At 62.4% G+C, this 12852-nt stretch overlaps 1 protein-coding gene across 1 annotated transcript in view; it reads left to right on the top strand.

The window, feature by feature from the left end:
- Nucleotides 1-12852, top strand: part of CPNE2 (copine 2) — a 39382-nt gene that overhangs the window by 23811 nt on the left and 2719 nt on the right. Inside the window, exons 10-14 of the mRNA XM_079800023.1 lie at nt 660-719; nt 2530-2663; nt 3358-3412; nt 7253-7304; nt 8608-8741. Of these exons, the coding sequence (XP_079656149.1) occupies nt 660-719; nt 2530-2663; nt 3358-3412; nt 7253-7304; nt 8608-8741 (435 nt within the window). The remainder of the gene's footprint in view (nt 1-659; nt 720-2529; nt 2664-3357; nt 3413-7252; nt 7305-8607; nt 8742-12852) is intronic.

Below are 12852 nucleotides of genomic sequence, written 5' to 3'. Positions count from 1 at the left end.
GAGGTAAAGCATGGGAAGGGTTAGTCTCCTGTCACATCCCCGGGCAGAGGTCTTGGAGGACATGAGATGACCTTCCAGAGCCCCTCCCACTTGGAGGGTAACTGTAGGGACTTGCTGCTTCCCATGCGGGCAGCTTGCCCATTGCATGCTTGGCATCTCGAGCCGTGACCTCCTAGGTCATAGGTCGACGATGTCTGACCACTGAGCTGCGCTGGCTGGGTGCCCTCGGTGACGTCGACACCTGTCATAGTTTTGTCATCAGGCCCTCCCCCCCACACTTTTGTTTATTTTTTTAACTTAAATGCATTTATGTTGAGAGGAACCCTTGTAAGTCTGCTAAATTGGAAGGCCATTATCCTTTGCCAAAAGGGGCAAAGAGCACCAGTCAGCCAGAGCTTTATTAGTGTAGAGGGGAGGCCTGGGGCCGGAGGCTGGCCCTGCCTGGTCAGCGTGGAGGTTGGTAGGAGCTAGAGGCGCTTACGGACCAATAACATTACCCGTAACTTTATGGACCACATAACAGCTGGAGATGTTCTCTGTCATCCAATTGGTAGGTGTAGCGGATGCGCTGGGTCCAAGGTCATCCGTGGAGAGTGTGGCCCCGTGGAGGGCCAGCCCACGGGCAGGGCGGGGACCCCCTGACTCCCGATTCCTTGCAGATAATCCGGGACTACTCCTTCCTGGACTACATCCTGGGAGGCTGCCAGCTCATGTTCACCGTAAGGCTCCCCCCGCCCCAGTGAGGATCATGCAGGGGGCACTTTCCGGGGCCCAGGGCTGTGACTGCCCTGGCGGGTGGGCCTGAGTCCGGGCTGAGCTGCGGGTCAGCGCGTGGCTGCCCAGCCCACAGAGGTTGCTGGCAACTCCCCTTGGGAAGGAAAAAGCCCACTCCCCCCTCGCTGCCCACAGGCCTTCCTGCCGCACCTGCCCCTCCCTCCTCCTCGCTCCGCTCTCTCCACACGGATGCTCACTCTCCCCCCTCGTGCCAACCCGCCCTGCCTCAGGCCTTGCATTGCTGTTCCTTCTGCCTGGAGCTCTCTCCTGGAACCTTCTGCCCTCCTGCAGTGAGGGACCTTGTCTTCCCCTGTTGCTCTTTGTCACTTTTATATTTTTTTAAATGTATATTTTATTGATTTTTTACAGAGCGGAAGGGAGAGGGTTAGAGAGTTAGAAACATCAATCAGCTGCCTCTTGCACACCCCCTACTGGGGATGTGCCCGCAACCAAGGTACATGCCCTTGAACGGAATCGAACCCGGGACCCTTCAGTCCGCAGGCCGACGCTCCATCCACTGAGCCACACCGGCCAGGGCTCTTTGTCCCTTTTCAGGGCGCTCGCCACTCTGGGCTTCCCTGGAGTGCTTCCTGCTCACCCTGCCTGTCCCACCTCTAGGCTCATTAGGTTTCTGCTCCGGCCTCAGCAGTGCCCAGGGCCCCGCACGGAGCAGGCTCAGTGAATGCTGCTGGGAAGGACTCGCTCCTCTCCTGTGGCCTTCTGTCCCGGTTCCTCACCCCAGGGAGCCTCGGGCCCGGGGGAGACCCTGCTGGCCCCATGCTCTGCCCACCGCCCCACCTCGCCTCACGGCCTCCATCACCACCTCTAGGTCCCCGAGGCCCGGAGGTCAGCTGCAGGGTTAATGGGGTCGGGGGGTTGGCCCTGTGGACCTGTAATTCTCTGGTCTCCGCTGCCCCCTCACCCAAGAGGCCAGGCAGTCCCACCCCTCCTGCAGGCATGTGCCCACTCAGCAGATGGGCACTGGTCACCTGTGTGCCGGGCTCTAGGCTGTGCCCCTGCAGGGGTCCCTCGAAGACTAAGACATGCCACCCTGGCCTCAGGGCGCCAACCCGCCCCACAGCCACTGGGTCCTAAGGTGGCCATCTCCCCGCCGGGTCCCTGTCCTAACCCTCCCCTGCCGGGCAGTGCCCGCCCCTCTGTGCTGCCCCTGCAAGGTCTGGGCTGGGCTTCCCTCCAGGCTGAGAGCTGGGAGAGCCTGGATCCCTGGCCACTGTCAGCCCTTGTCCCTGCGGGGCACCTGCCTGGTGCCCTGTGCCCAGCCTGGACCCAGTTGTGCTGGGCCATGCATCTTGCCTACAGTGAGCCTCCGGTCTGACTGGGGAGGTGGGCTCTGCCCGACCTGGCGGCCTCAGGCCCCCAGGCCCCTGGTGGTCTGAGGGATGAGGAGGCGTTGGCTTGGGGTGGGTAGTGTCTGGGAGAACAGGGGCCTGCCTGGCCCTTTAGGGGGCAGGAGCCTCAGGACTAAAGGCCTGGAGATGGGAGCCGGTGAGCTCGGAGGCCGAGGGGGAAGGAATTTGGGCTCCAAGTTGGCTTTGTACCCCGTCTGGACAATAGACTCGATGCTCAGGCCACTGGGAGCCACGGCTGGCGCTGGGGCCCGAGGCGTGACTCGGGTGTCAGACTGCCTTATGGGGAGGAGCGGGCTCCCCGTGCCCGTCAGCCTCTGTGTTCCCCGTGGGTGAGAAGGGGAGCGGGGGTCTCTGCTCACACTGGGGGGTCTCCTCCCCCCTGCAGGTCGGGATAGACTTCACAGCCTCCAACGGCAATCCCTTCGACCCCTCCTCTCTGCACTACATCAACCCCATGGGCACCAACGAATACCTGTCGGCCATCTGGGCTGTGGGGCAGATCATTCAGGACTACGACAGGTGAGCGGGGAGGGACTCCGCGGTCCGCTCGGCTCCCTGCCACGCAGCTGAGACACGGCCCCGCCTCGGGGCGTTTCCGCCTGAGGGCGGAGATGGGGGACGTCATGGAGTCTCCACAGACCAGTTTACAAGTGAGGCAGGAGCCACGGGAGCAGCAAAGAGCGGGAGCCGGGGTGTCGGGGAACCCCCGCAGAGAAGGGGCCATTGGAATCGGGCCTTAGAGGGTGCGGAGCCCACGGGGAGCAGATGGGGAGAGGTGTTCCAGGGGCGCCCAGGGGGGAGGTGGAGTGGGCAGTGGCAGGGGGCAGGGCTGGGGACGGGGTGAGGGAGGGCGGTGGAGGGATGAGGCTGAGCGCCAGCGTTCTCCGTTGGGGAGCACTTTCCCGCCATGAGGAAGGCTGGGTGCCTTCACCCCACCGTGCCTGGTCCGGCGGCCACAGAGGCCCCATGAGAGGATCTAAAGCGGCATGCAGGCCCGTTGGTCAGACGCCCTGGGTCTGCCAGTGTGGACGGGTCAGCCACACCAGACACCCAGAGGCAGGCCTGCGCTCGAGGGTCCTTTGAGCAGAGCTTAGCCGGCGGGAGCTTCGTCTGAGTCAGACGGGCCCGCCGGGGAGGGCTCCGGATGGTCAGTGCGGGTGGCTGCCGCCCCGGCCCGTGGTCTCACGGTGATTTTTCTCCTCTCTCTCATCAGTGATAAGATGTTTCCCGCTCTAGGGTTCGGGGCCCAGTTACCCCCAGACTGGAAGGTGAGTGAAGCCGGACTCTTGGCCGAGAGGGGATGGGAGTGTGTCTTCCCAGGATCTGCTTCGCAAAGTCTGGCCTCCGCCCAGCTGCCCTGCCTTTGAGTTGTCCCCAGACCCACGCTCCTTTCCCATCCTGAACCTCCACGGAGCAGGACATGCCGCTGTCTGCCCCCCGGTACCCAAGTCGGGGGGGCGGGGGGAGATGAGGAGGATATCAGACGTAGCAAATAAAAACACAGGACACCCACTGAATGTCAGATTAACAAGGTGTTTTTTCAGTATAAGCATGTCCTAAATGTTGTCTGGGAAATGCTTATACTAAAGTACCCATTGTTTATCTGAAACTCAGACTTAACGGGGCGTCTGTATTCTGTCTGGCAGCCTAACGACAGGCGGGGACATGAGTGCGGAGATGGGACAGTGTGGGCTAGAGGAGGGCCCAGTCCAGCCTGGGAGTATCCAGGAAGGCTTCCTGGAGGAGGCGTGGTCTGAGCCAAGGGGGGATTCTCAGAGTGACGGGGGCTGGGGCAGGGGGCGTGGTGGAGAGGACAGCCTGGCAGTCTGGGCGCAGAGGAGGCAGGGCGGCTGGAGGAACAGAGGGAAGGTGGGCGTGGGCGTGACGGACGGTCTGTGGAGACGGGCGGACGGAGAGAGGAGGCTGGAGGGGCAGGGCCGCACACGCGTATTGAAGAGCAGCGGGTGCACGTGGAGGGTTACAACCCAGGTGGCATTTTGAAGGCCCGCTGGCTGGGAAGGCACTGGCTGGGGTGAGGGGGGCAGGACGGAGGGACGGAGGGAAGGGACGATGTCCATTGCACCGGGGCAGGAACGGGCTCCGGTGACCTGCCAAGGTCACATTTACAACAGGGGCCTTGATCCAACCGGGCAGATGGACTCTGAGCTTGGTTCTCAGAAGCTGCGGCCTCTCCTCTCCGATGAGAAGCCTGGGGTGCGCACGGGGCTCCTGCCCCCGCGTCTGTCCCCGCCAGTGCGCCCGCCTGTCCGGGCTGCTTGTGCGCGTGCTCTTTCCAGAATGAGCGTCCAGGGAGGATGGTTTTCACCTGGAACTGCGGAGTGGCTGTGGGACCTGCCGGCCGCCCTGTGGCAGGGGGCAGGGTCCTGCAGGACCGAAACGGGCCGTGGGGGAGGCGCAGGGAGGGCTGTGCTGGCAGGCCCAGCGGGAGCCTGTTGCTAGGACACCCGCCGGCTTCCGGAGAACTGGCTCAGCGAGATGGTCTCTTGTGCAGAACCCTCCTTGAGAATGTCACAGGGCAGCTCTGGGAGACGGGCTTGGCCGGGCTGGAGTGCCCGGCGGTGCCTGGAGGGCTGCCGGAACCAGGCAGGGAGAGGCCAGAACTCCGTCCCATCTTCCCCGCCAGGCCTGACCCCTCCTGGCACCCCCTCCCTCATTCTCCTGGCCTTGCTCCTGCCCCGTGAACCTTCTTTCCTTCCTTCCCGCCCCAGGGCCTTTGCATGTGGCCTTCCCCAGCCTGGTGCTCCCTTCGCTCACTTCCCACAGCGCTTCTCGGAGAGATCAGCCCTCCCCATCGCCAGGCCTCTGACTGGGCCCCTCCTCCCTGCGGGCACCGTCCTCAGAACTGGTCACGGCTGTCTGTGCGGCTCAGTGCTGGGGGCGGGGCACTGGCTTCCTCCTCGCTGTGCGCCTCTCCGGCATGCACTTGGGGGGGTTTGTTGACAGTGAATTTGAGGCTCAGGGGCCCGAGTAGGCAGAGGTGTTGGTTCTGAGGTGGGAAGCTGGGAGGAGCCAGGGGGACTGGCTCCCTGCCCTGGGGTCTAGTTCCTCCCTGGCCTGCGCAGGGGCTGAGGGATGCAGGAGGCGTTCCCCTGAGGAGTGGCATGAGGGCTTGGACCTTCGCAATGAGCCAGAATTACCTGAAGGGAGAGATGGGGCAGAGGAGGGCTGGGGGGCAGGAACACCGTGCGTGGCTCTCTACGGGGGGGGGTGGGGCAGCTCTGAGGTCGGAGCTCTGAGGTCGGCTCCCTCTACCATCTGAGCCTCTGCCAGGGCCACAGGGAGCGGTGTCTTCAGTCACTCACTGAGCGGGGCCGGAGAGGGCCAGGTGAGGTGAACGGGGACCGTCGGTTGTCACAGGCCCCGGGGAGTCCCAGGACAAAGACCTGTGGCCAGCCGGTCCCCAGGGGCCCCTAATCGGCTTGGTGTGCCCCCCCCCCCCCCCCCGCGGCTGGTTGTTTACTGGCGTTTTTCGGGCAAACCGGGGCAACCAGTGCGGGAGGGCACCTGCCCCCCGGCCTGTGGCGGCCTCTGCCCTGGCTCACTCACGTGACCCGTGACCCAGGCACCCCTCTCGGAACCTCAGTGTCCCCCTGGGAAATGGAGCTGCTGCGGAGGTAGCCTGAGAGGCCTGGGGTGGAGGCTGACCGCCCACAGCCCCGCCCACTGACCCCGGCCACGCCCCCCCCAAAGAGGGAAAGGAGGGGAAGGCAGGGTTGGGGGGCCGAGAAAGGTAAATATCAATCCACCCCTATCAGGGGGGACTTCCCCCCTTGGTCTCTAAAACCTCCTAAAATCTGATTTTGTAGGAAATCGTGGGCCCAAGGGAGACCTGTTTCCCTGGCAACCGTTTTCCTCTCTCAGCCCCCTCCAGGCAAGCCCCCCTCCAGATCGCTGTAGAGGCTCATGAAGTTGCCACGGCAACGAGGACCTCGGGGTCCCTACACCGGGAGCCCAGACTGGGGCAGAGGAATGGGGACCTGGGCAGGGCCAGGGCCCAAGAGGGACACCAGGGGACTGGCTCCAGGCACTTAGGGCTGAAGGAGCAGAGAACAGAACCCCCATCCCCAGGGCAGGGAGGGGTCTCCTCAGGCCTCCTGCCCGCCCTGCCCTCTTGGCGCGGAGGGCTCCCCAAGGGCTGGCGTCCAGCCCCATCTCCAGGCGGGAGGGGCTGCGTCTCTGGCCTGTCCCGCTGGTAGCCCTGGCACCTGCCTTCCCCGCTCCGGGCCTCAGTGTGTGTGCAATGGGGCACTGGACCTCAGCGCCTCCCCTGCAGTGTCAGGAGTAACGCGTGTGTCTGGGAGGGCCCGTGCCCAGCCTGGAGCTCCGGGCCGACTCCTCTCCCTCCTAAGGAAAGCCGCCGAGGCCCGCGGGTTTGTGGGAAGCGAGCGCCGGAGGCAGCCGGACCTTCAGTGAACGCGAGACACGGGCACATTGTAGTCCGTGCTGTGTCTCAGTTTCATCATCTAAAAATGGGGCAGTAACTGGCCTTGCCCCACTGGGCGATGCGAGGAAGGAGTGAGGGGATGGTTGCGAAGCAGGAACACGGGGCGAGGCACGCGGTAGGGAAGGGGGCTGAGTGGGGCGTTTGAACCGCAGGAGGAGGGAGAGTGGGGGGACCGCCTTCTGAGCTCCGGCTCTCCTGAGGCCCCAGGTTCTGCAGCCCCCGGCCCCCCGCAGCCCTGATCCATGCGTGTTCCCCATTGTCAGGGTGCACTGGCGACCAGGAGAGCGCCGGCCGCCTGTGATGCAGGCCACTCTGGTTCCGGCCCAGCACGCGCGGGAGCTGGTGGTGAAGGGGCGTTCCGAGTGCTCCTAGACCCACCGCCTCAGGGCACCTCTGTCCCCGCAGGCAGCCCCATCCTGAGGACGGGTGGGGTGAGGTGGAGGGGTCTCGGGGGGCCTCTCTGTGTGGCTCAGACCCAGCAGTGGAGGTTACGCAGATGTGGGGCATCAGTAGCCCTGACCTCGGGGAGGGGAGCAGTAAAGAGCCAGGTGCCCACAGAGGGGGTCTAGGCACAGCAGGGGGGTGGCCTGGGACAGGTTTGGGGCCAGGAGGCCGCCAGCTGAGCGTCTTCTCTGCATTTCAGGTCTCCCATGAGTTTGCCATCAACTTCAACCCCACCAACCCCTTCTGCTCAGGTGAGCGCCAAGCCTCCCCACACCTGCCCTGGGTTTGGAGGGAGGGCGGAGTACAGGCCTCCAGGCTTCCGTACCTTTCTCCTCTCCGCCCCCTCCGGCTTTCTCAAAATGAGACATTTGGGGGCTGGAGTTGCAGGTTGGAGTCGGGCGGTCCTGGGTTCAAGATTAGCTGCTGCCCTTTCCTGGCTGGGTGACCTTGGAGAGATCACGGCACCTGAGCCTTTGGCTTCTCACCTGCCCTAGGGAGATGTGACGCCTGCTTAGCCCACATCGCTGTGCTCAGGTGGGAGGGAATTGAGGAAAGCGCTGACAGGAGGCCCTGGGTAGACCAGGAGAGGGTAAGGCAGAGATCACACCCCTGCCCCTCACTTCCTGCCAGCTCTGGCTGGGAGGGCCCAGCCCTGCCCCGCTCGCTCTGCCTTTCCGGAGAGGCTTGGCACCCAAGGGGTGAAGGTTGCCTGGGGCAGGGGAGGAAGGGGCGGGCAGTGGGCGGGCAGTCTGTGCTCAGCCCCGACCCCCAAGGCCTTAGAGGGTGTCTGAGCCCCAGAATCTATTAGGAAAGTACTGGAGGAGGAACAGGACCTCCGGGTGGGTATGGAAGGGTGGTCCCTGCCATCATGGGACTTTTCAGCCCATAAAATTCCTGGGGCTTTGGCCTGGGTGAGGCACCCACCTTCCTGGGGGAGCCCCAAAGCTGGCCTGGTTTGTACTTGGAAGGGAAATGTATCAAGTCCCCAACTTGGGGGCGATGCTGAGACTCAGAAGCCACAAGGTGGCAAGCAATGTGACCCTGCACTCCTGCTGGGTCTGTCTGGTTTGGAGCGGGTCTCCAGAGATATTTTGTCCAAGTTCCTGTTAGTCACCCTCATTTCTGGCCAGAGACCTAGAGAGGACCACAGCACAGGCGGATATTCTTGGGCTCAGAATGGTGGCTATTTACAGAGCACCTGCTGTGTGCAGGGCGGGGAAGCAGCTCAGCTCCCCAGCAAGCCACAGCGTGTCCCAAATGGACTTCCTGATGGCTCCCCGGGCCCTGACGCGCCATCGCAGGCTTTTCCAAGTCTGCCGGACCCCCTCCTGCCCAAAAGTAGATTATCAGTCTCATGAACGGGAAACAGGCTCAGAAAGATTAAACTTGCCGCAGGTCCCACAGCTTAGAAGTTGAAAAAGTAAGATCTGAACTCAGGTCTGTCTGACTCCACATTTGGGCTCTTTACACCGCCCGGCCCGGCCTTCCGGGAGCTTCCAGCGGGGGCATTGGGGTGAGCAGTCGGGCTGACCGAGACTCTTATCTCCGAGGCAGGCGTGGACGGCATCGCCCAGGCATACTCGGCTTGCCTGCCCCACATCCGCTTCTACGGTCCCACCAATTTCTCTCCCATCGTCAACCACGTGGCCCGGTTTGCGGCCCAGGCCACGCAGCAGCAGACGGCCACGGTGAGTAGGGGCCTGAGACAAGCCCCTCCCCCGCTCTGAGCCTGTTTCCTTTCTGAAACGGGAGAAGGAAAGCTGCGGGGCGCTGTGAGCAGCTGGGGCAGCCTGAATGGGGCCGTGTCTGGGACTGGCCTGGGAGTGGCTTTTCATAAAATTCCTGGGGCTGTGGGCTGGAATGGTTGGCGTGCCTGCAGCCAGCCAGCCATTGTCCTGCCCAGGCTGCTATCCGCGGAGCCAGCTCTCAGAGGAATGGAAAAAAGACCCGCATTCTTGTTGAGGGGAAAACCCGGAGGGGGGGCGGGAAGGAAGCCAGCTGAGAGCTGGTAGGACTGAGGTGGAGGTGGGGTCCGGGAGACCTGGCCCCTCCCGGCTGGATGCTAGGCCTGCAGGGGGCCTGGGCCCCGGGGAGGGCCAGGAAGGTGCCTGGGCTGAGGAGAGAACCGGCCCATTCCCTGAGCAGGTCTGCATCCTGACCATTCCTAACCCTCCCAACACTCCAGCCACTTTATGGTGACGGGCCCGCCCTCGGGAGCCAGCTCCCTCCCGTTGCCCACCCCAGCTCAGGCCGTCTCCATCCCTCTCTGGGCCGCAGGAGAGCGGCCAGGGCGTCTCTATTGGCTCCTCTTACACCAAGAATGGATACTCATCGGTCTTTACCTCCTGCCCGTCCTGGGCCCTGGCTCACCTTGCACAAAATAAGGGGGCGGTGGGCTGCCTGATGGTTCAGCCCTGTGAGAAATGGCTCACCTGTCTGAATTCAAGTGACAGACTCGGAGACAGAAGTATGGCGAAAACGAGACTCTAATACCCTCGGGAGAGGGGCGTCCGTCTGTCCCATTGTACAGGCACACCTGGTGCAGTGAGCATAGCCTATTAATTTAGCCCCTCCCCCGGTTCCTCATTGGCTGAGAACTATGGGGTCACCCGTTTCCTCACACGTCACCCAGGTCTGGCCGTCTCCCATTGGGCCATTTAAAAATAAAATTGGGCTGAGGCCTTTCTAGCTGCCTCCACCTCCCCTGTCTAGCTGAGGCAGACGCCCCGGGGGTTTCCATCATGATGCTGGCCCACATGCAGTTCTTTGTTCCTCTCCCCGCCTCCTACTTTCTGTTTGCCCGGGAAATTCAGCAATTCCCTCAGAAGCCAGCCATGCTGGAGATGGGTCACAGCGGTCCATTTTCTACAGTCCCAAGCTCTGGGAGGCCCCCAAACCCTGTTCTTACTCCTGCGCCCCCACTTCATGGCTGTGGGACCCGCAGCAGGTTGCTTAAGCTCTCTGGACCTGTTGCCTCACCTGAACAGCGCAGGCGATGGAACAGCACCTGCCTGATGGCAGCGCGGTGAGCATTCAGCCAGGTGGGCGTGGGCACCGCTCAGCACAGTGCCCGGCGCACAGGGAGTGCGCCGAGTGTGGGCGGCTGCATCTTCTGGGCAAAAGAAAACCATCGGAGCATTAACGGATGCTTTTATACAGCCGCCTTGGGGGGATACTTGGTGTGGCTTCAGCCTCCCTGTTCCCAGACACACGCACACGCGTGCACGCCCACGCAGAGGAAAGAGAGCAGGTGGTAGGAAGTGTCTCTAGGCAGGGCTGTACTCCATTCATTCACACACATCTTTTGTTTTTAAATATATTTTTATTGATTTCAGAGAGGGAGAGAGATAGAAACATCAATGATGAGAAAATCATTGATCAGCTGCCTCCTGCACACCCCCACTGGGGATCGAGCCCGCAACCTGGGGATGTGATGTGCTCTGACCGAAATTTGAACCATGACCTCCTGGCTCGTAGGTCGATGCTCAGCCACGCTGTCTGGGCCACACAGCCCATCTTTACCGAGAATATTTCCGTGTGGTGCTGGGCGGGCTGTGACACACAAGACATGGCCTCTGTCCCCCCAGAGCCTGCAGGCTGGGGGGGGGGGGGCGGGCCAGAGAGCAGCAACTGAGACGCAAGGCGATTAAACCTGCGGTGACAGAAGTAGTCATAAAGGTGGCACCTGACCCAGAGGGCGCAGGAAGGCTTCTTGGGAAGGTGATGTCCAGGCTGAGACTTCAGGATGCTTGAGAGTTAGCCTCGAGTTGTGTGTGTGCATGTGCATGTGCAAACATGCATGCGTGCGGAGCATCCCAGGCAGAGGGAACTGCACGTGCAGCGCCTGGAGGCACGGTGTGGGCATAACTGAAGGAGTGTGTGGTGGGAGAGGGCTGAGCCAGCTCCCACAGGGCCGTGGGAGGTGGAGGAATCTGAATTTGCCCTTGAGGGCAGGGGGGAGCCACTGAAGGGTGTAAGAGGTTCTGTTGGGGCCAGGGGACTCCTCCATAGGGCCTTCATCTCCCCCTCTGCTCTGGCCCATGAGACTCGGGCCATCTTGTCCATGGCCCATTCCTGGTTGGCCTCCTAGGTGTCTGGTGTTCCCCCCTTCCACTCCCACCCCAGGGCAAACCCACTTCTCCGAAATAAGACGGGGAGTGCAGACTGCCTGGAACTGTGTGGTCAAGTCAGTTTCTTATAAACAAATCACAGCATTAAATGGGTTATTGGCTAGTTACAGTCCTAGAAACCCAGAGAACCTCTGGCAAAGGCACAAGATGCAAGGCGATCCTTGAAGGGTGCTGGGAGTTTGGGTTTGGGGTTCAGCCGACAGTGATGGGCTACGTCTCTGGAGCACAGCCAGGGTGAGAGGGCCTGTGAGGTGGAGGGTACACGGGGCTCTCCTGAGGCTTGTTCAGGGTGTGGGTTGTGGAGCTGAGGCTGGAAGGGTGTGCCAGGCGGAAGTAAACCAGGAAAGGCTCCCATGGAGGTGGGAAATGTTGGGGTAGCGCAGACCAGGGCTGGCTGAGGGGACAGCAGAGCCCCTTCCCCCTCCTACTGCCCGATTCTGCCCTTCATTCTCCCCGTCCACAGCCCCCTCCCAGCTGTCTTGGGGGTGGGGGACTTGGACCCCTGGGGTTGTAGTGAACCCTAGAGGCTCCTGGACAACGTGGGCTCTGCCCACGCTGGGCAAGGAGCCCAGGACTTCCATCGCCAAGGCTGGTGATCCCAAGCTGAGGACAGACTTGAGTGTGGGCATTGTGACCAGCCGGTTGGCACCCAGGAGCGAGGTGGAAGTCCAGTGCCACGGCTCTGGACCCTGCCCGGGGCTGCTATGTTGGACATTCTGGCCTCCTGACCCGAGGGTGCTGGGTGAGAGGGTGCAGGCCCCACTCCTGGAGAGACAGCTGCAGGCAAAGGAGGCGCTGTGGGAAGAACCCCAACTTGGGAGTCAGCTGGGCTTGGCTCAGAACTGAGATGGCTGGGAGGCCTGAAGTCACTTACCCGCACTCGGTGCACCTCGTCTCTAAGAGGGGACTTGTAGGGTGAACGTGCCAGGAAGGGCCTGCAGTCGTGTTCAGAGGGACTTCCCCACCCAGTGGGTGCCCACTGCCTGCAGCAGCCCAGGCCGTCTGTGCCCACCTCCCTGGACGGGGCCGAGGGAGGCTCAGGCCTGCGCGCTCCAGGTCTCCCAGTGCAGACGTGTGGCTGATTGAATGGGGAGCCACCAGGGCCACAAGGGGTGGAGGGCGGAGGCCTGTCCCCCCTTTTCCTCCCTCATTGCCAGGCCTCTCAGTTCCTTTCCTGCCAGCTCTGGTGCCCTGGAATATTTCTGGTGGGATGGAAGCACCCGGCTTCGGGAAGGGTTGCTGGGCTGGGGGGCTGGCAGCAGCAGCCCGGCACTGCAGGGGTTCAGGCCACCATCTCCATAGCAACAGGTATCCCCAGATCTCTTAAAGGCACAGTGCAGGAGCCAGCCTACTGCTGCCAGGACTGGGATTAGGATCGTGGGGTTCATGCCTCCATGTGATTCACCCCCTTCTTCCTCCCAGTTTGTGCGTGGGGGACAGGCAGGAGAGCAAGGCCTCCTAGGGGCTGAACTTGTATGCCCTGTACGGCCCTCAGGGAGCAAACAGGTGTGAAGGTGGCTGAATGCTGGCCTGGGGGCTGACTTGGGCCTGCCCTCCAACCTTGACGGGTCTGGGCCCCAATTTCCTCTCCTGAGAAGCAGAAGGGTCAGCGTAAAAGGCAAAAGCTCTAAGCAGAGGTTAGGCAGCTATGAGGGCTCTCCTATTTATG

The sequence above is a fragment of the Cnephaeus nilssonii genome (genome assembly GCF_951640355.1).
Source record: "Cnephaeus nilssonii genome assembly, chromosome: 20".
Classification (NCBI taxonomy): domain Eukaryota; kingdom Metazoa; phylum Chordata; class Mammalia; order Chiroptera; family Vespertilionidae; genus Cnephaeus; species Cnephaeus nilssonii.
The sequence above is the reverse complement of the archived record's forward strand: the minus strand, read 5'-3'. Positions and strand labels throughout refer to the sequence as shown.